General features: G+C 37.0%; 1 protein-coding gene across 1 annotated transcript; it reads right to left on the reverse strand.

Annotated features, from left to right (window-relative positions):
• Positions 1 to 908: 908 nt before the first annotated feature.
• Positions 909 to 24,639, reverse strand: LOC114372371 (DNA-directed RNA polymerase I subunit 1-like). Its single transcript, XM_028329883.1, has 21 exons — positions 24,453 to 24,639; positions 24,196 to 24,365; positions 23,576 to 23,735; positions 23,158 to 23,466; positions 21,950 to 22,165; positions 21,626 to 21,796; positions 20,726 to 20,888; positions 20,193 to 20,377; positions 19,109 to 19,372; positions 18,665 to 18,753; positions 18,327 to 18,474; positions 17,873 to 18,091; positions 17,314 to 17,631; positions 17,069 to 17,213; positions 15,878 to 16,083; positions 15,215 to 15,417; positions 12,908 to 13,106; positions 12,569 to 12,816; positions 3,854 to 3,994; positions 2,952 to 3,738; positions 909 to 1,925 (listed from the first exon to the last, which is right to left on the reverse strand). Exons 1-21 carry the CDS (start codon positions 24,468 to 24,470, stop codon positions 1,329 to 1,331), a joined length of 4,956 nt encoding a protein of 1,651 aa, XP_028185684.1. The 5' UTR covers positions 24,471 to 24,639; the 3' UTR covers positions 909 to 1,328.
• Between the last annotated feature and the right edge of the window lie 302 nt (positions 24,640 to 24,941).

Here is a 24,941-nt window from a genome sequence, read left to right on the forward strand (position 1 = left end):
TGATAACATGCTAAAAATCTTCCTTTTTGATATTTTCTCAATCTTTTTCTCTTTTAATCTATCTTTTTCATATCTGCAAGTCATAAATAATAAAAATATCAATTCTTATCATTTAAGCCAAAAATAATTGTTAAATAAATATTTTTAAAGATATTTCAATATATTTTTATTATAAAAAATAGCTCACATCAGATATGGAGAAACCTCAAGCTATTTCAAATATGGAATCATTTGTTGTTAGAGATGTTTAAATTTCATATTTTAGATTTATTGCTTGAATTTTCTTTTGTTGAGACATTATTTATTTTATTGATATAATTGACTAATTATTGAGATTTTATTTACATTTGTATTGAACTTAATTTTATTGTATTGTATTTTTATTAAAATTAAATTTTTTTAAAAATTAGGCCCGCGAACCGGCCTGTTTGACCCGCGGGATCTGCGGGGCAGAGGCGAACCAATTTATTTGATCCGTGTAAGAAGCGGGACCGATTGGCCCGGTCCGCTGCCAATATATATATATATATATATATATAACATTTAGTATAATGACTTAATATATAATCTCCCTTAAATATCACTATATAAGAAAATGAATAACTTTCTTTTCAGTCCGCACTAAACTTTCCTAAACAACCTAGATATGCAATAAATACTAACCACGAGTAATAATCCTCTAAAATTAATTCACTTGACTAAACCATTCAATCGATGACATTATTCCCTTAATGCATGAAAATTGGATATTATGACAGGCAAAGTTAGAGACGAATATAACGGTTCCTTTCATCCTTGTGTCTCTCCTAGAATATAACACAAGTCGTTCATGACAGTACTCCAATTTATAAATGTGTCAATCTTACTCAATCCTCGAAGTTAACCGTATGGTTTGCTTTTCAAAATACTTTGTGAACAAATTGTCGAGATCCCACATGGATTGATCGTCAATAAATATGCAAAACAGTAAAAATATTTAAAGAAAACCCAATAGCATCATGTGATTGATATAACCAACCACACTTGATGGGATAGGAGCCATTATTTTGGAGCAAAAATATTTAAATTAGGTGAAAACATACACTTCAGACCAAATGGGAAAATCAAGGCCCCATGAAAACCACCTATGTATAGATATGGGACGAGGAATGGCATTTCAAACTATGCTACTACTACATCCAAACAAAATTACTTTGAAGCCAGATAAAAATGGCCATGAAATTTTGGCATTTAGTCGCACAACACAATAATTATGGTATCAAAATTTGGCATGACCTCCAGGCATGTGAGGGCCAAAAGTCTAAAGCTGAAGGAACAAGCCAGCCAGATCATATCTCCAGCTTCTGTATCAAGTCATGGCACCCAGTTCCCATCTTCACTGGCAAACCAAGACAAATTCTAGCAGATGGTGTCTCCAAGTTGTCCACTTGCCCATGATAAGCTGCTTCAACAATAAATTTGCCAGCCGTCTCAAAACACATTTTGATGAAAGGGGATGTAGAGTCTGCTATGCTCCCCGTTCTGTTCATCGGGCGATAGCTACCAGTGTGCGTCATAAAGTCAGCAATGAGTGTCAAGTGTCGGATATTTACTGATATACCATAAGACTTGAAAACATTCTGCACTTCCCTGATGATGGTTTCCCTGGCTGCTTCCACCCCATAAGCATTTAGCATAGCATGCACGTTGTTTGAATAAATGTACCTAACATCCAGATCATCTTCCAACTCCCAAAATGTTTTAAAATGTACCCCTGATGTCTGAAGTGCTGGTATTTGTTCTTTCTCTGAGGCTGAAATCTCAATCCTTTTTCTGCCATCTTTACCATAGTAGATTACTCCACTTTCTTTGCATGTAATAGCTTTACATTCACCAACCTTTCCAAAATTTTGGATGCAAACCTTCTTGGCTGTCCTCTGAGCAATCTGCATATAGTTGTTTTGAAAACAGTCGAGTTTTATAAGCAAAATAGAAATATGACATATACACCCAACAAGAAACAGCAGTCATATTTGTTTCCTAATTCCTAACCATAGTTCACTTCACAGTTTTCATAGTTTATAATCAAGTTCCCATACAATTTGGTCCTTAAAAGTGACAACTTTATAACAAGCTAATCCTTCAATGAGTCGGTATTAGTGAGACATACAGATAGGATAGTGAGGAACATGAAGCACACATGTAAAGTTATTTGACAACTAGATTGCCTTTGTCATCTCTAAAATACTAGACAAGAATGAAATTTTCCCACTCTTTCTCTCACATATGGATGTCCCTAATGTGTGTAAATCCCAAAATTTCTCAAACTTTAATCATTTAGTGATTCTAAGTAATTTAATTGACAAATAATGTCACACGAGTGTACTTAACAATCCCTATCACTATGGGGGGTGGGGGGGTGGAGATGGGGGGATTTGTATGAAGGCACATCTTCAAGGACCAAAGCAACACAAGTTGTCATTTTCAAATATCAAATTGCTAACTGGACACTAAAACAAAGCCAACTGTACAAATTCATTATAGATTTTTTCAAGTCAGAAAGTAATAACAGAGAGCTCATACAACGGAAAAGAAAAAGATTGAGGAATGGCACTAACATCACCATGTTTTCTGGATGTAAAAGTAACTAACACTGACTTTGCAAAATTACATTTTACAAAACATTAAGCTATTCATATGACAGTGGCAGCATTGAAACACCCACACTATGGTAGGAAAAAAAATGTTAAGACACCACCATATGCATTTTAATGGACTTGATTAGTGTAGGTAGAAGGTACTGTGCTTCTAGGCATATATAATGTCCTAGAATATAAAAAATAAACTTTTTATAGTGTTGAATGACCCATCTGATAGGCAATAACAACCCAAACTTTGATATCATAAAGAAACACATCAACCCCAAAATTTATACAGCATATTAAACAGAAATTAGATGCAACAAAAAGTACCTGAGTTAACAAAATGTGAGGTTCACCAGTAAATCTAAAGTGGATCTCAAAATGCTTCCCTTTGGCTTCCACAAAAATTGCCCTGTCATATTTTTTTGTTGTTGGTTCAGATTTTTTCTTTTCTCGTTTCAAATTTTGTTTTTCATCAATAGTCTTGGACTTGGAGGGTTTTTCAAGTCCTTCAGAATTATTAGCATCTGTCACATTGTTATAATTCTCATTGGCATCAACATCACTGCCATCCTCATCACCTTCAATTTCCTCTGACAGCTCACCATCATGTGTTTCCTCTTCAGGACCATCCTCATAATCAACCTCATCAGTACCTTGTAGTTTTCTCTTTTGTGCATCTGATCCAAGATCTTCATACCCTTCAGTGTCTTCAACACCACCACCATCTTCATCGTCGTCATCATTATTTTGACCTTTTTTCTCAGATTCTGATCCATTGCTGTGAGCATCTTCAGAGCTGTTTGAATAATTTGATTGTGGATCAGTCTTGAATTTTTTTATGCCACTAATTTTAGAAAGCAATGTCATGTGATTTTGAATGGCATCCTCCAACTCTCTAACAAAGTTAACCCTTAGAGTTTCCTCCCAGTCGTCAAGGGTAATATCAGTGTATTCTGGATACTGTTTAGATTTATATAGCTTCATCACAAGTTTATATATACTGCAAACTTGACCACCAAGAACCGTTACTGGTACAACAGAAACTTTCATACTCTTAATTATGTCAGCTACAGTAATCTTCTTCAACTTATCAGCGAGACAAATAGCATCTTTCCTGCAAATAACAACAGCATCAAACACCTATACATGTCTGTAGAAAAAGCAATAAGTTTTCAGGAACAAAAATAATGAACACACAAATACAATAGAGAACAATATCAGTATCTCACATAGATTTATCATGTCTCAAGGGGCATGTCATAAATGGAGTTTTGATATCACGTGCAGCAGCCATCAGGATTTCTTGCAAGCGTGGAATTCCAAGTGTCACATTCATTTCACCTCGACCAGCAAGGTGGAAAGTATTCAAGCTGGGGGGGAGGGGGGGAAGCCAAAAATAAGCAAATAGGATTAACCAGCCACACATATATACAAATCAAGTCTTAATCATTATTGAGAAACTTCACCAAAAAAAATTATTAAGAAATTCATAGCTGCCAAAAAAAACACCTTCCCTGAATTAAGTTCTAGGCTTCTAGCAGACCATAAAGGGAAAGCTTAAGATTTTATATAAACACCAGATGCAAATAAAGTCACTGCTCGTGTTAGTTTGGCTTAAACTTTCACCAGGAATACATAAGTTGTCCACATTTCAAGATTTCACCATGAAAATTAAAATAATAATTTTCCATGGGATCACCAGAAACCACTGCAGCTTCTCTAATACTTTATGTTGTCATACTTGTTAATTAAGATAGAGTTAGTTTACCTCATGGGCAAGTCATTTCATAAACTCATTAAACCTACAATGAAACCCTACATAAAGCTTTTATGATGTTTAGATCAAACAAAAACCATTAAATTCATATCTGAAGCTAAGAGAGGAGCTGACTTCAGACATCACTTGTTCTGTCAAACAGCTATCCTCCTATTCTATGTTTTCTTTAAACATAAACAGTGTAGGTGATGTTGTAAGAAGATAATCCAGCATTCAGCTATCATCAGTATTCACCTGTCTATATAAACCAGTACCGTGGTGTCACTTTGACATATGGTATCAGCCTATTAAGGCGTTGTTTCATGCTGTTTAAACACTTCCACATTAAAATTAACTTATCATGTATGAAAACAACAAAAGAATAGCAACAGGCTCATCAAGAAGAGGTGAAATATTCTCCAAAGAAAACAATATTTGAATGGAGATTTGTCAAGCATTGCTACCAGCACAGTACAATTCACAATACTATATGATTTGATTCAAATAGTGCAGCTGACGATGCAAATCTGTTAGGAACCAAGAATTGAATTGAGAAAGAAAAGAAAGGATTTTATTGACTAGTAAGAAAAAAATAGAAAATAGGAGAGAAAACTCTCCTCCAAGGGTTTCCCCTTCACAAAGGATTTCTCCTTTCACAAAGAGCTAATGCTCAATTTACAATGACAAAAAATCTCCCCCTCTCCTATCCTTCTTCCCCTATTTATATCTAATAAACCCCTCTCACTAACTAACTAATTCATTAATAGTCTAACTATCTTAACTAGCTCTCCCTTCTTATATCCTAACAAAATCGTTGAGTAAATTGTTTTGGTGCTTGAATGGCACCATGAATCGCAAGAATAGCTTGCTGGGGGGCTATACTGCTGAATTTGAGCAGCCAATATTTTGTTGTTCTAGTGGCTGTTATGATTTGGATCTTTGTTTTGAAGCTTATATCTCACTTTTTAGCTATTTGACTTCAAAAGAAGGGATAAGTTAACCCAAAGAATAACTCAAGAAGAGTTACTTATCATCACCCTTCATTTTCTTCTAATCTATTCGAGAAAGTGAGAGAAAGACAGAAAATTAGAGAGAAAGGAAACTGATATTATTTCAATCTGAAAAGTTAGTTAGAGTTAGTTACAACAGAGGTATATATAGACATCTGAACCTCTGAACTAACAATAACAGAAACTGACTGCCTAATATTAGTGAGGAGCTGTTAGCAAAAGCTAACAGCCCTTACAAACATATTACCAGTTGTCTAACACTAGAGGGGTGTTGTTAGCAAAAGCTAACAGCCCTTCCAAACATACTACAAAAATGTTTTCACAATTATACAATCACATACTCTAATACCCCACTCAAACTCAAGGGGAAGAGTTTTCAGAAGAAACACTCTTCACATTGAGTTTGTCCCCGAGAACTTCAAATCTTGCTGAAGAAAGGGGCTTGGTCAGCACATCAGCCCACTGATCTAGAGCTGGGATATGCACAATTGAATGCTGCTTTGCCAGAATTTTTCTCTTACGAAGAAGACATCAATTTCCACGTGTTTGGTACGACTGTGAAACACAGGATTGTAAGCAATGGATACGGCACTCTAATTATCACAAAAAAAGAACAGGAGTAGTGAAGGGAGCTTGCAACTCGAGCTTGAATACATGTTAACTAGTGGAAGTTTGAGATAAACTACAATACTCAGCTTCAGTGTTGGACTTGGATGTGACCTTTTGTTTGCAAGACCACCAAGATATTAAGTTTGGGCCAAGAAAGATGGCAGCCCCTGAGGTAGAATGCCTGTCATCCACATCAGATGCCCAGTCAGCATCACAGAACGCGCGAAGAACCAAGGGTTTTGTAACAAGAGCAGGCTAAAGAAGTAGTCCATGAAACAAAGTACCCTTGAGATACCTTAAGATTCATTTCACTACTGCCCAATGGGAGTCTAGAGATGCAGCCATAAATTGACAAACTTTATTGACAGCAAAGCTAATTTCAGGTCTAGTAAGAGTAGCATATTGTAAGGCACCAACCACTAATCTGTATAGAGTTGGATCATGAAAAATATCAGCACCATGTCGAGATAGCTTGCAATTAGAGACTATAGGGGAAGAAATGGAATGAGCTTCAACCATGTGAGTTTTGTGGAGTAAATCACGAACATATTTACTCTGAGTCATCAGTATAGAGTTATTAGGTAGATACTTGATCTCTAAGGCCCAAAAAATAATCCAAATGACCAAGTTGCTTGAGAGAGAAAGCAGTGTATAGTTTGGTTGTGAGCTGCTGAATAAGAGAAGTAGAACTGCTCGTGATGATGATATCATCCACATAGACTAAAAGATAGACAATATGCACCTGTTGCCTGAAGATGAAAAGGGAAGTGTCACATTTGCTCCCCACAAATCTAAATTGAAGAAGAGTAGATTTCAGCCTATCAGAACACTGCCATGGAGCCAGCCTGTTTTAAGCCATAGAGAGCTTTGTTGAGCTTGCAGACTAGGGATTTATCTGCAACTTCAAAACCAGGAGGCTATGTCAAATACAGATTCTTCAAGAAGCCCATTTAGAAAAGCATTATTCACATCAAGCTGAAATAATTCCCACCCATGTGACAGTGCAAGAGTGAGAACAATATGAATGGTGACAGGCTTGACCACAGGAGAAAATGTCTCATGAAAGTCAAAGCCATGAATTTGATGAAAACCCTTGGCTACCAACCTTGCTTTGAACTTGTTGATGGAACCATCAGCATTTTCCTTTACTCTGAAAACCCACTTACACCCAGTAGTCTGTCTATTAGAAGGTAAGGGAACTAAGTCCCAAGTTTTGTTTTTCAGCAAAGCATCATACTCTTGTTGCATGGTAGCAAGTCAATCTGCATTTTTCAGGGCCTGTTTCACAGTTTTAGGTTCAGAATGAGTAAGAAATAAAGAAGGATGTAGTCTAGGATTGTGAATTCCAGACATGGATCTTGTTTGCATAGGTGAGTATTAACTAGTATAGAATTAGGTGCTGAAACAGAGTCAAAAGAGGGTGCACTAAGGGTTGTGGACTCTGAAGTTTGAGGATGAATAGATGTAGACTCAGAAGAAGTGGATGGATGAGACACAAGAAGAGAGGTTGTAGGCAAATGGATAGGAATAGGGGGAGCAAGGGGTGCAAAAAGAGAATGAGAAGGAGAAAGCTGAGAAGATTGAGGCACACAAACTACAAAAGGTGGAGACAGGTTAGGATTTAGACTGAAATAGGAATCAAGACTCTTGATGGAGTTAGAAGAGGAAGGAAACAGGTCAAAATAAGGGAACCTCAACTCATTAAACAGAACATCTTTGGAAACATAGATTCTTCCAAATAAAGACAGACATTTATAGCCTTTGTGGGAGGAGGAATATCCCAAAAATAGACACTCTTGAGATCGAAAATTGAGTTTGTGGGTATGATAAGGCCTCAACAAGGGAAAACAGGCACAGCCAAAGGTTTCAAGGAATTGAAAATCAGGATCCTTGTTGAAAAGAGTAACAAAGGGAATGGAAAAAGTTGAGGGAAGCAGCGGGAACCAGAGATACTCAAAGCTTCACCATTGCCTATGAAAATTTGATCAGGTCCATCAAAGTGAGTGAACTGCTTGATATTCTGTGATTCACCAGTCACATGGAAGCTAGCTCCAGAGTCTGAAATCCAAGTGGAGCTAGCAGAACCATTCCCATGAGAGGAGGAAATGATAAGCATAGCTTGGATGCTGGAACAGCAACTTTGGAATTGGAATTGGGATTAATCCAGGTATTGGAAGCCCTGGCAAAACCAGAGGAGTAGGGAACTGGTTGAAGTGTGGCAAGATCAAAGGTGAGTGATTCATGAGGCTAAAAACTCGTGTCAGACCGAAAGTGGCAAACACTTGCAATGTTTTTTTTTAACTGCAAAGATAATATATATATTAATCAAATAATAGTACCAGGGGTACTACATGATAAGAAGGAGATAATGTCTCCAGGAACATGAGTCCAAAAATACAGAACACAAATGCCCTACAAGAATCCCCCATAACCCTTAACCCAGCAGACCACAAACTAAATAAAGGCCATAGGCATGGCTGAGGACCATTGATGAAAAGGGGCATTGAAGTCCTTTTCCCACCCCCTCAGCCAGGACCAAGTGAGGAAGTTAGTGTTATCCACCAACTTAGAAATGTGGAAAGGCTGATTATGAAAGATCACATCATTTTGGAGCTTCCATATGGACCGTGTAGCTGCTATCCACCAAATTTTCCTTCTTGTATTCGAAGCCTTCGAACCTGCTATGGAAGATTGCTGAAGGAAATGATCCATGGGCCTGCAGTGAAGAGCTCTATCCTCCTTAACCCAGGTGTTAAATTCCCACCACAAAGGCAGAACTTTTTGATAAGTGAAAAACAGATGGGAAGCAGATTCAGAATTGCTTTGACAGAAGGGGCATAAGTCATTGGCAAGATCAACATGTCTCCTGGATAGGTTCTCCTTAGTAGGAAGCCTATCCCAAAGCAATCTCCACGCAAAGGTTAAGGCTCTAGGAGGAATTTTAGTATCCCACAGCTGGCAGAAACCAAGCTGATGATCTTCAGTTGACTGCTCAGCTTTAATGCAAAGATAAGCAGATTTAGAAGAGAATATCCCATAAGAAGCAGCTCCCCACACCCAGCTATCCTTTGACAAAACATTTAAATTGATGACAGCAGTCTGATCAATAAAATCTGAGGCTATCCCCATTTCATTGTCAAACAGATTGCGCCTCCAAGAGAATTTCCATTCCCACCCCGATTCACAGAAAGAGCCCATCTCTGCTACTGTATGCTGTTTTTGCAAGGAGATACGATATAGCTCTGGATATTTATCTTTAAGAGCCATCCCCCCATCCATCCAATAGTCCTCCCAGAACAGAATTTGATCACCTCTTCCCAGCCTCCAAATAAACTGCTTAGAAACCTCAGCCATACACCCATGCTGGTTAATGGATCTCAAGTCAGACCACCAATGAGAGAAATTAGGCTTTGGTGGCCCCCCTTCCAAGCCTCTCCAGCCTCTGTATTTAGAATTCAGAATACGGCTCCATAGCTGATCACTTTGCTGGAACATCAACCATTTCCATTTAATTAAAAGAGCATTGTTGAGGGCCTTGATATCTTTAATACCCAAACCTCCCCTTTCTCTAGATGAACATACATGACTCCAAGCTATCCAAGCAATCTTCTTTCCTTCAGAATTGTCACCCCACAGAAAATGTCTTTGAATAGCATTTAATCTATTAATCACTGCTGAGGGAGCCCTGTAAAAAGACAAGTAAAACAAGGGTAATGCTGTTAAAACAGCATTGATAAGGGTGATTCTTCCAGCCATAGAGATGCTCCTTTGATTCCACTTGTTCAACCTAGCCTCAAACTTTCTAATGATAGGCTCCCACACCATCTTTCTTCTCAGATTAATGCCTATAGGCAACCCTAGGTAGCAAAAGGGGAATTGAAGCATGGCACAATTAAGGTAATCAGCAGCAGAACAACACCATTCTTCAGATTGGCCAATTGCTCCAAAGTGGCTCTTTGCAAAGTTAATTCTCAAGCCTGAAACCATCTCATAGCTTCTAAGAATGGCCTTCACAGCTTTGACATTATCCATAGAAGCTTCTCCAAAAAATATAGTATCATCAGCAAATTGGAGGATGTTCACTGGGATCCTATGCTTCCCCACCAAGAAACTTTGAAAGCAGTTTTTGATTGAAGCTTCTCTCATCATTCCTGTCAAGCCTTCAGCCACCAAGACAAACAATAAGGGGGCCAAAGGGTTCCCTTGTCTCAAGCCTCTTTGAGGCTTAAATTCAGAGGTAGGGCTTCCATTCACAAGAATAGATATAGAGGCTGATGTGAGGCACCCCTTAATCCAACCAATCCATCTATCATGGAACCCCATTCTTCCCATCATATAAAACAGAAATTGCCAAGACACTGAGTCGTAAGCTTTTTCAAAGTCCACTTTGAACACCATGCAAGGCCTCTTAGACCTCCTAGCCTCCTCAACCACCTCATTGGCAATTAAAACACCATGGAGCAGCTGTCTACCCTTCACAAAGGCTGTTTGCCTTTCATCAATGAGGTGGTTCATGACCTTGCTGAGTCTGTTAGCCAGTAGTTTAGCAATGATTTTGTAGACACATCCAATGAGGGAGATGGGTATGAAATCATTGAAGGATTGAGGGTCCTTAATCTTAGGGATAAGAGCAATGAAAGAGGAATTGAGACCCTTGGGGAAAGAAGCATTCACATGGAATTCTGCTATAAATCTTAGGAATTCAGGCTTCAATTCCTTCCAAAAGTGCTTAATAAATCTGAAATTAAAACCATCTGGCCCTGGGCTTTTGTCATTGCCACAGGCCCACACAGCACACCTTATCTCTTCCTCTTTAAAAGGTTCAATCATAATTTCTCTCTGAGTAGAAGTCAGACTTTTAAACGAAACCCCATCCAGGTTAGGTCTGCTCAAGTGAGGCTCATTGAACCTGTTCTGAAAATGATGAAGGATTTCAGCCTTTATAATGTTAGGATTTTCCACCCAGGTGTCACCAATCTGCATCCCCCTCAAAGCATTTCTCCTCCTCCTCAAATTAATAACTCTGTGAAAATAGGATGTGTTGTTGTCCCCCTCTTTGATCCATCTGCATCTTGATTTCTGCCTCACAATAGACTCCTGCATAGTAGCTTTTTCCCAAAGGTCAGCTTGGGTTTTCTTGAGCTCCTTGACTTGTTGTTCAGAAGGTTGAGCTGGCATAGAATTCTCCAAGTCATTTAGTTTCTGTTGAAGCTGTTTGACTTTGCTGCACAGGTCTCCTATGTTGTCTTTACTCCAGATTTTCAGCCTCTGTTTAAGATGCTGAAGCTTGCATTTTAAAGCATAACCACCCCACCCCATAGGCTGATAATCTAACCAACAATCCCTCACTACCTTTTGAAATTGCTTGTTCATTAACCATCCATCATAAACCTTAAAAGGTTTAGGGCCCCAATCAATGCATTTAGACCCGTACTTGAGACAAATTTGACAATGAAAGTTGGCAAAATGGCCACCACCACCTCTACCAGAGCCACCACCACTGCGTCCAGCACTGCGATCAGGAAAACCGCCACGACCATTGCCACGGCCATACAATCCTCGAGAACCACCAGGATGACCAGATTTGTAGGAATTTTTATGCGAATAGCCTTGAGTGTAGTTCAAAGACGGAGAATTAAGCACCCGAGCTTCTTTACTGTAGCGAGCAAGACGAGTTTTATGACCGTAAAGCAAGGCCTCAATCTCGGCGATAGACGGAGTACGCTTATTGCTCTCAATTACAGAGATTATCAACGCATAATCGGACGGGAGTCCTTCAAGAAGCACGTCAACATACTCCTCATGGCGATCAGGAACTCCAACACCAGCAAGCTCATCGACATAACCTTTGATTTTACGCAAATATTCATCGATGGATTTACCGTCAAGCAAAACCGCACGATCGCTGTTCGCAGCTGTCGAGCACAAGACTTCGTATGGAGATTAAAATACGCATGAATCTTCTCCCAAACCTATAGGAGTAATTCGAGCCAAGGATGCACAACAGAACTGATTCCGAAACTTCCCAAGCTTCATAGTCAGGATTCACATGATCAACAATGTGATCATCCTCTGTGAGATAGCGAGGCAGAACGACGGGATTCATGACGAAACGCTGCAATTTGTGGGACTTGATAACCGGTTCTACATGCTGCCGTCAGTGGAGATAGTTCGAATCATCGAGCATCTCGGCGATGGAGTTTGGGAACGATTGAGAGACGAAATTCGAAGGAGTGAAAGCCCTTACAAACATACTACAAAACTGTTTTCAAAATTATACAATCACATACTCTAATATAATCTAATGGTCAAAGATGAATTACTCGTTAAAACAATTAAAAGAAAACTCTTTATAGAGTTACTCTAAGAGTAACTTCATTCTCTCTCTCTCTCCCCATATATATATATAGATAACTGATAAGTCTGGTTCAAAAAAGACTGGTACCACTAACAAATTCATACTTTTCCATGTGCTTCAATATTGAAACAGATTGAGCATAAAGGGCACCCCTTGGCACACATTATATGTACAAAATAAGAAATATCCATGACAATGTAAAAAATCTTACGTCATCTGCGTTGCCGGTTCTCCAACAGATTGAGAAGCTAATACACCAACTGGTTCACCTGGTTGAGCAAGACATGAGACATACTTATGCTCCATCAATCTTAAGAAATCCGCTTGCTCCATAGAACCAAGATTTCTCTGTTTCGAGAATTTTTCTGCTTTTCCTTCAAGAGCCTCAGGCAATTTGTTAATATATGGACTGGATCTGTCTAGTTGACGGCAATAGTTGCTAAAAACCAATTCTTTATTCTGAAAATAATAAAAGAGAAACATATAACAACAAGCTACAAGTTGTATGCGTAATTTATGATTTTCTCGGAAATAATTAGCATGTTCATACAGTTGACAATGCACCGAATTCGGTGATAAAGCTAGTTTGATGGACATCAACACCATCTTCTCCATAGTGAAACTGAATAATTGAACCATCCGCATCACGGACAGTATGATCATAACAAACTTTAAGGCACTCAAGGTTTTTCATTAGGCATCTTTGCAGGTAACCACTCCGAGATGTTTTGACTGCAGTATCAACTAGCCTGCGGAGCAAAGAGGTCATTTGTTTAGGATCTAGGAATTAAGAAATGTAAGCCATATTACCAAGAATACTTTTTGCCTTTGGTGTAAAGATTAAAACATATCAACAAAAGTGACGTTTGCATAAAGGGTAGTAAACATCATACAGAGAAGCCAAAAGAAACAGGAATGCATTCAGGGAGTGTAGGAGGGAGAGTGCTGTAAGTCTGTAACCAAGTAAGGCCAAATTTGGACAAGATTCTAATAGTTAATATGCAAACATAAGGACCACAAATAAACACGAACAATCAATCAACAATAAGCAAGAGTTATAGCATTAGTAGGCATCCCTACATTGAACAGTTGACTCCATTGGGCTCTACCAAAAACCAAATTTTAAATAGACGGTCTTTTTACTGGTTTTAACTGAAACTTTCATAGGCCTTTCTTACTCCTTTAATAAACTCCCTTCTATTTGAAGAACTTTAATAGAAAAATTTGATAAAAAAAACTACACAATTGTTCAGAAGGCATATTATAACAAGTCTGTAATAATCAAAAAATACATGAAAAATAGCTATCTATATAAAGGAAAGATAGTTGAAAAAGCTGCCAAGGTGTGTGCACAAACTGAACCATTAAGAGAACAGCATAACATACATGGCTTCCAAGGAGCATATGAGCAGTTTTTCAAATAAATTTGTCCAAGTATTATTACTCGTGCAAATTATTGCACTAAAAATGCAAATGACAATAGGTGTAATTAGTGATCTAAATTTCAATTCTGAAGGGGGGATAGAAGAAGGCACAAACATGACTAATAAACACTCAATAAAATATTTGCTGAAACAGTTTTAAATCTGCAATAAACAAGTGATGAGAATAACAGATATCGCAGACATTTTAACAAAAAAAACAAACGAAATGTTCCATTACTTTATAAATTTAAAACAAAAAAAAAACAAAAAACATACATCAATGGCAAGAAACAATTGTTGTAATGTTTCTCTCCTTCACATGCACCAGCACAGATGCAAGGACTGCAATACATGATGCATTGACATTCTTTCTTATGCATAAAAAAATGTGAATTATATGACCTAACTACATGTCAGTGATGTCACCCAGGCCAGGTAGAAATTCAGACTCTGTTTGAAGTAGTAATTCTTTCGGTTTATCTTCCGAGATAATCTTAGCTAATAAAATTTAAATAATAAATATTTTGATTGGTTCTGCCAACATCTGTTACATATACATGTATCCTGATATTAAGTGCCACTATATCTACTCTGTCTTTGATAAGCACCCAAGCACTTGGAAAACCAACCCTTAGAAGCTAGTTTTTAAGGGGGAAGAACCAAGCACTTAATACCCCACCAAGCATCCCATACTACTCGATGTGCGACATCGGCACCCCATAATTCCCAAGTCCCTATCATAGCAGTGCTCTTGGGACACAACATCTAGGCAACTCAGTCTATGACACTTTACTCAACTTCCTTGTTGGTCAAAACTTTCCACCAGTCAAAACCCTCCATAGGTAAACTTTTTCGAGACATTGACAACCAACTAAGTTACCAATTGATAAGCACCCAAGCATTTGGGTAACCCACCCTTAAAAGCTAGTTGTTAAGGGGGGAGAACCAACGACTTAAATTCTCCACCGAGCATCCCATACTACTCAATGTGGGGCATAGGCACCCCATAATTCCCATGTCCCAATCATAGCACCTCCCTTGAGAGCCAACATCTCGGCGGCTTACACTCTACGACACTTCACTCAATTTCCTCATCAATCAAAACACTCCACCATTCAGAACCCTTCATAAGTAGTCTTTTTCGAGACATTAACAACCAGCTTTGATACCAATTGATAAGCACTCAAGCCAAGCCGTTGAGGAACCCACCCTTAAAAGCTAGCGGTTAAAAGGGGAGAACCAAGCACTTAAATACTCCACCAATACTACTCGATGCGGGACATAGGCAACCCATAATACCCAAGTCCCTATCAGCCTTGAATTGACAAGATACACAAAGACAATGGAATAAAACTATAACAATTCACAATCATACATAATTTAACAAAAATGTCTAGAATGAACTTTTTTCTATCTAAAAGTTTTTTTTATACCCTTCACGACCAGCCATGCAATGAAAGTAGTATTCCTGAGGATGAAGGGCTGTAAGAAACCGATCAATAATGAACCCTCCTGCTCTAGGGGAACAATCCCAAGGAGGAAAGCAGGGTAAGGTCTTTCCAGAAACCATGCGTGGGACTCGTTTTCCTTCCAACTCTTGCTGGCCTAGATGAGAAGATATCTGCTGGAAATTCACCTGTTTAAAAATGAAATCAACTTGAAATCACTAATTGCCATAAACATAATACATAAATGATTTGTATTAAACTAAATTTACAATCTTGTACAATGTACACTATTTATTTATGAAAATGAACGAAAGCTTATAATAAAAAGAAATTAAAGAACAAAGATAAAACTATATGCATTTTATATAATTTGAATTCTAAGCATCATCTGCTTATGCTTCAATAGGATCTTTTATTTATATAAATCACATAATAATGGATTTCACTCCAGTCATATGCACAAAATTTTAGGACTTCAAATGTGTGTAGCATTAAACACATATGTGCCACACTGCCACTTATAATATTCATAGAAGACTCTTGGTTTTTCTAATACGCCACATGCAGTATCAAAAGTGCTCTTAATCCTAATACACAACTAAAAAAAGTGACGTGGACAAATTAAAATCTGAACAGAAATACACATACCATACTACCCTTAGCTCCAGATGTAGTCATAAGAGAAATACAATTTTTTCCTGAAGGTTTCAATATTCCTTCAGATAGTAGCTTCTTTAATATCCCTGAGCTTGTTCTTGAGTTAAGATTGCTTGTCATCTTCCTATCCAATGTTAAGGCTGCTTCTCCATTACTGCGTATTTTTTTCTCAATATTCAATTGCAATGTGACTGGATCTGAAATGAAAAAAATATTAGAACATCACAATTTTACACAGAAATAACCAATTAGAAGTAAGGAGATGCCAAGTACCCCAAAAAAGATAACTGTGAACCATTATTTTTCATGAAGTCTGTAAGAGCACAAGTTTTTCTTATGTTTTTAGTATTGCATGAGCATATGCGTAATGCCAACCTGTCATAGCAAGTTGGAGAAACATCCTAATAGTTTCCATAACAAGTACAAAGACTAAACTAGCATGATTAATACAATGTTATGAGAATAAAAAACAACCCCCACCAATGATGGTTTATTCAGGGCACATTTGGAAGACATGTTTGATTCAGAACATAGTAACCAAATGTCAATGCTTCCAAATTATATTGATCTCAAGACACAAGCACACGTCTTCAGCCAGCCCAACAGTTACCTTCGGTCTTGGAACAATAGGCAAAACGGTTGAGACCCAAATTATTTAAACTTCAAACTAATGCATCTGGGACAAAGACAGGGATCAGTGCATCAGGGACAAAGACAGGGGCCAGCGCATCTGGGACAAAGACAGGGGCCAATGAAAGCCATTGTCAAGAGAGATAGGAACCAAAAAGTACCTAAAAACTCTGGTTAACAAAGGAAGTGACCCCAAACAGGCTCAAATGGGGATGAAACTCCAAGGATAGGAGTGGTCGATATGGGTGACCACTACACAGGAAGTGCTGCCAAAATGGCAGAAAGATGCACCGTCATGTGCTGGAAAAGCTTCCAGGGCAGGTGTATTTAGCTCACTGAAAAGGCACGTCAGGGGTTGTTCTTTCAAGATGTCGTCAATGGTGTGGGTGCCTCATTAATAGATTCACAAAACAACAGGTATAAAAGAAAACTAGGAACTTTAATACATCTTAAAGTGGGTCTATGTTGCAAGCAATAAATGTTATCATATCTGGAAAAGGAATATTATTTTAGAATCGTATGATTAATATAAAATAATTTTATTTCAGTTACCTATATTGTCACTATTCTTCACTCCAATGAATTCACGATGAACACTGTCACCAATTATCTCACAACTTTTGAGTTGATTCATTCTTTCAACATCCTTTCCTTCTGTTAACATAAGATCATCTACTCCACATGTGAACCCATGCATCTGAAAGACACAACACAAATCAGAATCATGCTGGAATGCAGGCTAAATAAATACTAAAAAAATACATCACAATTGCAAAACTACTGAATTGGTAGTAAACCTGTAAAAAGGTAGTGAATAACCGACTTAATGCTGAAAGTAGGTTGCCAGCAACATTTGATCCATAAAGTTCTTGTACTGTATGTATCATACCATAGTCACCAAATTGAGCCTTATCAACTACACCACGCACCAAATCATTTTTATATATCAATAATTTATCCTCATCAGGCTTATCCTTCTTTTTTGATGTATCTTCGGTGTATCTTTTTCCCTTCCTGATCTGAGTCTTGAAAAAGTTAGACGGGATTTTTGCATTCTTCTCAGCAGTAAATGGTGGTGAACCTCTGGTGATATAGTATAGCAATGCACTGATAACCTAGAAAACCAAAAGAGACCACATTTACTTAATAAAACCATTATGTCATTCAAAATAAAGAAGCAGATCACACCCAAGTAATACAAGACATACAGACTCCATAGATAAATAAATTGTTATGAACTAATACAAGAGAGGGAAAATGACTAAATGAAAAAGCTTCTGGCAGTTTATTTAGAAAGTAATTTGTTTTAACACCAGAAGAGTAAAAGTCTTAAATTTAAGACTAACATATAGCAACCTGTTTTCCTGTCCACAGGGGCTCAGGCTTCCATATTGCTGGAGGAAACAGAAACATTTCACTCTCGGAATTTGAGATGAAAACTTTCTGCCCATGTTTGCCATAAAATGAGCCTAGCCCAGCCATGGATACACCAGAACTGTACAGTAGTTGATTGAACTCTTCATAACTTAGAAAAGTATCCTTTTTTGTAAGAAGAGCAGCACTTACAATATGATCCTGGAAAAATAGTTCAAAATGGGAGGGGAAAAACATCAGGAAATAACCCCAAAGAAAAAAATTTGTAAATAGTGCACATTAACTAATTAAGGCTATAGAAGATGAGGCTCAGCAATACGGTTGTTGCTTTGTGACCTAGAAGTCATGGATACAACTACAGAAAACAACCTGACCCAGATCCTTATGCCTTGCAGCACTAAGCAGGCTTTATTAAATAAATAATTTATGCAAATACCTGAATCAAAGCTCTAATTGGATCCCCACTTGTAGGTTTCACATATTGATTGTTAGCATTTACAATATTGTAAGCTTCAGCCCGAGAAATTTCATCTTGTGGAAAATGAACGTTAATCTCGTCACCATCGAAATCAGCATTATATGTACTGAGATCACGAAAGGGGAAAAAATAAAACAAGTAGTTATTAACTGTAGCAACCCTATTAAGCAGAGATATAATGCATATGGATGCATCAAAATGAAATTCTCATGACAAGATTGTCAGATAGTCAAATGTACTAATACATAATTTATACCACAATCACACCAAGCTCAGAAACTAAAAGTATATATTACCTACAGTTTGCGTAGTGCATGCGTACAGTTTTCTCCCCCTTTAGAACACGAACTATATGTGCCATTATACTAGGTTTATGGAGTGTTGGCTGCAACAGAATATAAATTTCAATTCATATCAGAATGTCATCAAATCAGCCATGTTCACATCACACATTTTCTCAACATGATCTTCACAAAATTGTTTTATGTTGTGGCAGGTATACAGTTCAAAGTTATGCAACCAATACTATCAATGTGAACTTAAGAAAAAACAAAATTTTAACTCAAATTACACATTTTCAAGAACCACAGCAAGTTGACAACTTCCAATAGTAGATGAGAACAATCAAACTGCATACTTCCAGCATTTTAAAGTCATACATAGATTTTCTATTTCTTCTTTACCTAAAAAACATCATTAAAGGAATGAAATACAGCACCACAATAAATATATTGCATTACCTGTCGATTGACAAGCACAACATCGCCATCCTTCAAGTGGCGATACACAACTTTCCCTTCAAATTCATGGTCAGATATCTTCCCTTGATGCAAAATAACTCCTCTTGAGGTTGGTAATTTCCTTGAGGTCAAAGAAAGCAACTTCCCTTTTGGTGGAAGCTTGACTATTGATACTTTATCAGCATAATGTGTAGCACCAGGATGGGATTCAGGACCATTAAGGATAGCATTCCTTAACTTGACTACATTCCAAGGAGTCACTCTCTGAAAGATATTAACATAAAAGCCAATGGCAGGAAACAAAATGAGATATGAAGGTTTTACCATAGCTAGTAATATCCTACTCAATGTAGAGTCCAATAAGACCAGTGCAACACCCCAGTATAATAATCAGTTATCAGCATGCTATTGTTTGAAGTCCTTAATAAACTTCATTCTAGAGCAATTTATCATTCTATGTTTCTGATGCTCTGGTAAGAATAATGAGGCCAAAATTTGGTTGCAGGCTTGCAGCAGAAAAATTATTATCCAGTTAATGCTTCCTTTTCCATTTCAATTTTTTATCTTCTTTAAATTATAAGGGCCACGCCAAGGGAAAAGATGGTTTGCCTGTCTAAGATCATAAGATATATATTATAAGCAGAAAATGAAGTAAAGAAAAATACAACACCAAAATATTCACTTCTATAGAACCATTAGAATGATATGTGCAGTTCATGATAGGAGTTAGTATTTAGGAAGTAGCACTCATTTACTCTTTATCAAGAAAACAGTCCTCACTTAGTCTATTAAGAATCTATATATATATATATATATATATATACACACACACATACACACACACACACACACACACACACACATAGATATAGATGCTCTGAATAACCTAAGCACTACACACTCAAGCAATATCAATCAAGCTATTCCATCCTAACTCCCTCCAAATTCAACAAGAACCATTCATAAATGTATACATGTGATATCATATACATATTACTAAACTGAATACACATCAGAAAATTATAACAGAAACAAAGAAAATAACAAATATGGACATTGAATGATACCTAGTTACAATCCTCACCTCAGGATAGGATAATCTTAAAGCAAAATAAGGGGGAATCCCAATTTCATTGACTGCTAAATAAGGATCTGGTGATATGACAGAGCGACATGCAAAATTAACCCTCTTTCCCATCATTTTCTGGCGAAAGATGCCTTCCTTCTTCTCCAGCAATTGACAAATTCCAGTAGCGACATCTCTCTTGCCTAAGACCAAGCAAGAAGAAAAGTTAAGTCTATGTAAGAACCATTAGCAACATATAAAAAATATCTACATGTCATCATATATATCAAGCAATCCATAAATTCTGAGAAACCTCACTTTTCTTCCTCTGTGATTATAATAATTAATACTTATGACATTCATAACAGAAAAAAGAAATCATCTTGCAAACATTTTATCACAATTAAAAACTTATAAGATTTTTTATTAACTATTGATATTGGTCCATTTTTTATTGACAAATTACAGCCAACCCAAATGCACCCAGTTTCACATTACTATTCCAATTTCCAACAGGGAAAAACTAAAATGAAACCAGAAGAGACTCTCACCAGAAGCAGTTTTATTGTCGAATAGCATGTTTACAGATTGCTGAAGATCCATCCACCGGCTTAGAACCTTTGAGGGATCTGACTTATTTAGATGGGCATCTCCCAAGGATATGTTGCACTGTAAAACCTTAGTCAACAAAACAGTTTGAGGATGTTCCATCACCTACAAAAGAATTGACTACACAATTAAAACACAAGTAGTATCAATTAATTACCAAACTTTCACAAAACAATAAATAAAATAAACATAGCTACAGTTCTAATTTCTGCAACAACCAAGCCTCCCAATATGGATAAATTGGCAGGTGGAAGCAGCCAACTTTTCAACAAACCCATTTACAACAAGGTCTTCAAAAATAGTATATTCCCAAAAATTGCCTGAGACATCCTCCATCCCTTTTAATCATACTATCCTCCATTAGATACACTTTTACAGGCCTTCTTTTATGAGACAAACAACCCTAGGTGAGTTTCTGTAATCTTTTATTAAATAGATGCTAGTCTAAATTTATTAGATATATTCGTTATCATCCCTAGTCTTGTCCTTCTCTGTATGCCCACTAATTCCCAGCTGCATTCTCATCTTCACTGCACTATTTTTTATCTTATCTTTTCTTCACTACACAACTATGCCACTAAGCAATACAAGCATATTGCAGGATCTATAATCATTTCTTCATTCATTAGAGTTAAGAGTTGGTTAATCTGTTGGGTCAGATGTCACAGTGGGTTTTTTCTTCAAAAGACCGATACTATGAAGAAAAAGATTTAGAAAAAGAAAAAACACTTTGAAGAGTAGCTATCATAGAGCATTTATTTTCCTATGAGACAATAATCAGAGTCAAAGATCACAAAATGAAGTTTATTCTGACAAAACTGTTACATTGCTATCATACTTACATTATCACCTCCTTTAGTTGGGGGACGAAATTTGATTGGTGGTACAAAAATATTCTCTAGAAAGAACATTGAGTGACCGGCTTTCTTTCCAAAACCCTGATCTTGAATATCATTAATATAAGAACAGAGCCTGGCTTCATTTTCCCACAAAAGCTCTAAAATACCTTTAACCTGTAATTTGAACGGAATTAAATGAAATGATTCATACACATTTTCCAACAGCATATAATATTATATTAAACATGTCATTACCAAGCAGATAATTTTCCTCGAAAATAGAATAGGTTATAAAAGACAGTCATGTAATATTTGCACAAAACTAACCTGTGAAGGTAACAAAGACCCAGAAAGTTTATTTTGTTCAGCAAGCTTGTAAGACAATTTCTCTTTTTTTCTTTTATCTCTTTTTGCAGTCCCTGCAGAGGTAATATCTTCTACGTCTGTAGTATCCCCACCACCTAAAGATATATCATCATTGGTTGTTTCACTTTCCACAGATCTAATGGTATCTGCTCTAGTTTCATCAGCTGAGAGAACATTCTAGAGCCATCAACCAGAAACCCAAAAGGGAGAAGGGAAAGGAAATGAAAAGAAAAGTAAGAATTAGACAATGCAGCTAGAAAATAGAAATACCAACAAACATGGACCTATGGACATGAAAATCAGTTTGTGGACAAGAACATAAATACATCATATGTACCAAGTCACCATCCATAAAAGAAAAGGGGAAAAAAACTCATGGTTGACTAAATTGAGCAACTTTTTTCTTTTCATATTTGAAAATTGAACGTATAGCAAGAAATAAAAACAAGAAGGGGAAAGAGCATGACTTAAGCATGTTTCACAAAATTGTAAGCATAATGCCTGGGTATGGAACAAAGCAGTGCATAAAATCCAGGCACAGAGCACAGCACAACACACCAGGATTTGGTACAGTAGGGGATTAGCAAATCCTATTGCAAGGATGTAGTTTGTTATGAATAACAATGCTTGGAAACAGATAGTCTATTGGACTTTGAGTTAGCATGGTAGTTGTGGAATGATATATTCAGGCTAGGATGACAGAGCATGCATAATATATGTCCACAAAGGTTAGAGTCGCACACAGCCAAGCCAACCCACCCCCTCTACATACATAAATATGTGTCTACATATATTATAAATTATAGAAAAATATATGCACACACATAAATATAAATATATAGATATAGACATAATATAATATAATAAAAGAATATCATAAAAGTATTATTATATCTAAAGAAAGTGTAAAGATGCGCTGACCAAAAAAAAGTGTAAATATGCCAAAGCATGCTACTTGAACCACACAAAGACAACATCCCTTACTCAACTTGTTATATTTAAAGTGATTAGTGTATCTACTTCAACGATACTATTGTGCCATACCATTATGGAAGAAGATTCTGGTAAAATATGCACTTCCTCAGGAATGAAAAAAATATATATTTTTAGATTATTACAATAATTTAATTTCTGAAAATAAACAAAGTAACAAGAAACAATGAATTTACCATATGAAACCATCCAAAGGTCGGTTTGCTGATTTTAGGATTCTTAGCTCCACATTTTTGACATTTCTTATGTTTTTTCGTCAGCAATTTCCTTAGAACAGACATTGCCTCACTAAATTGAAGGGAGGTCCAATTTTCTCCCAGTTGCTCAGCACTATAACACTGGCTCTCATCTCCATCACCTGGATGTATGAATTCATCTGGATTAAAAGAATCCACACTTTTTCCAGGGATAATAGATTCCAAACGTTTTGCCCTGATAATATCCCCTTTCATTATGAGCTCCAATTGGGATGTACGAATATCAACCTTGAATCAACATAAGAACATACAATCAATGGCCAAGAAATACATAAATATCTTACAAAAGCAGTATAGGGAACCAACACATAAAATTACCACATCAACATAAGTTTACCTCTTTGCTGGGGGCCCGAAAATGATGGCAAGTGAAACAAGTTCTTTGCAGAATATTGCTAAGAATATTGAACATCAGAGGGTTGTAGACAGGGGAAACGAGCTCAATATGACCAAAATGACCTGGGCAATGTTTAGAAGTTTGACCACACGACTTACAACTGCATCAAGCAAAAGGCATATGTCTCAGTCACCCAGCCACCTCAATTCAAGACATGTAACATAAGTACAACTTAAATTAAACATCTTCAGTTATTAGAAAATAATCAATTACTACTGTCCACATAACTTATCTCCACCCAACCAAGTCAAAAACAAACTTATCCTAGCTAATTTGTAGAAGCACTCTCATATTATTAGCTTCTGTATAAGATTTATGCACAAACTAATTTTAGCTTAGGGAAAAGCATTTTTCACTCTGTCCTTATTTTCTTCTCCTAAGAATGCTTATAAAAAAAAACTTCATCCAAAATTGCCCTAGGACTTCTCAAAGATCCCCTCCCTAAACATAAGCTTCTTCTCAATGAATTGATTATTTGTCTAAAGCTTGTCAAACACGGACATAATCGAAAGGGTTAGTGAAAATTCATTATGAAGATAAGTAAGTATATAACAACATACAGAGACTTGTCATCGAAAGGGCCCAAAGCGGCGTCGTATAGTCCATCAGGCACGGGGTGCAGCAAAAAATCGACGAGAATGGGACTCGTTATCTTCACGCGGCTGCTCCGCCGTATCTCGTCGTCGGTTAGGAAGCTGAACGCCACCGCCTCGACGGAGTTCGTCGCGCCCTGCGAAGGTTGCGTCACGACGGCGTTATTAGATAGGTTTCAGAGAGCAAGAAAAGTAAAAGAGAGCGTTGAGTTGGAGATTATTACCTCGGTAGTGAGAACCATGGTGCCGCCACCGTCGAAGCAGGTCCGAACGCCGTCAAGGGTTTAACGGAGAGGGACACAGAGAGGGTTTAGTGTTGAGGAGGGTACGCACAATGAAGAAGTAAGTAGGTTTTGAGAGGGTTTAGCAACCCAGGAGTTTTTAACATTGACCCGGGCGGCTTCTAAGGGGAACCCTTGTATCATTTGGTTTTCTTACAATAGCTAAATTATTGTCAAATGACATCTAAGCCCCCCCATTAACCTTAATCCATATCTATATTTATATTATATATAAATTCTCTTTCTTTTCTTCTGTTCCTGCCAAAAATAATTTCTTTAATTGTTACATTTTTACTTTCATTAGCATTAAAATTTTATCTATCCATTTATATCAATACTAGTTGATAACTCGTGCGTACGCCCGGATCACTTGTAATTTATTTTATATAAATATTTATTTATTATATAATACAGTATTAAAATGAAAAATAA

This window comes from Glycine soja, chromosome 10, assembly GCF_004193775.1.
Source record: "Glycine soja cultivar W05 chromosome 10, ASM419377v2, whole genome shotgun sequence".
In the NCBI taxonomy this organism is placed as follows: domain Eukaryota; kingdom Viridiplantae; phylum Streptophyta; class Magnoliopsida; order Fabales; family Fabaceae; genus Glycine; species Glycine soja.

What these genes read in the sequence shown, in the direction of transcription:
- LOC114372371 (XM_028329883.1), bottom strand. An exon ending in GAAGAATAGTGACAATATAG is followed by an intron (nt 16,084 to 17,068) that starts GTAACTGAAATA and finishes TTTTCATTTCAG; the next exon opens with ATCCAGTCACATTGCAATTG. An exon ending in AATTCGGTGCATTGTCAACT is followed by an intron (nt 12,817 to 12,907) that starts GTATGAACATGC and finishes TATTATTTTCAG; the next exon opens with AATAAAGAATTGGTTTTTAG.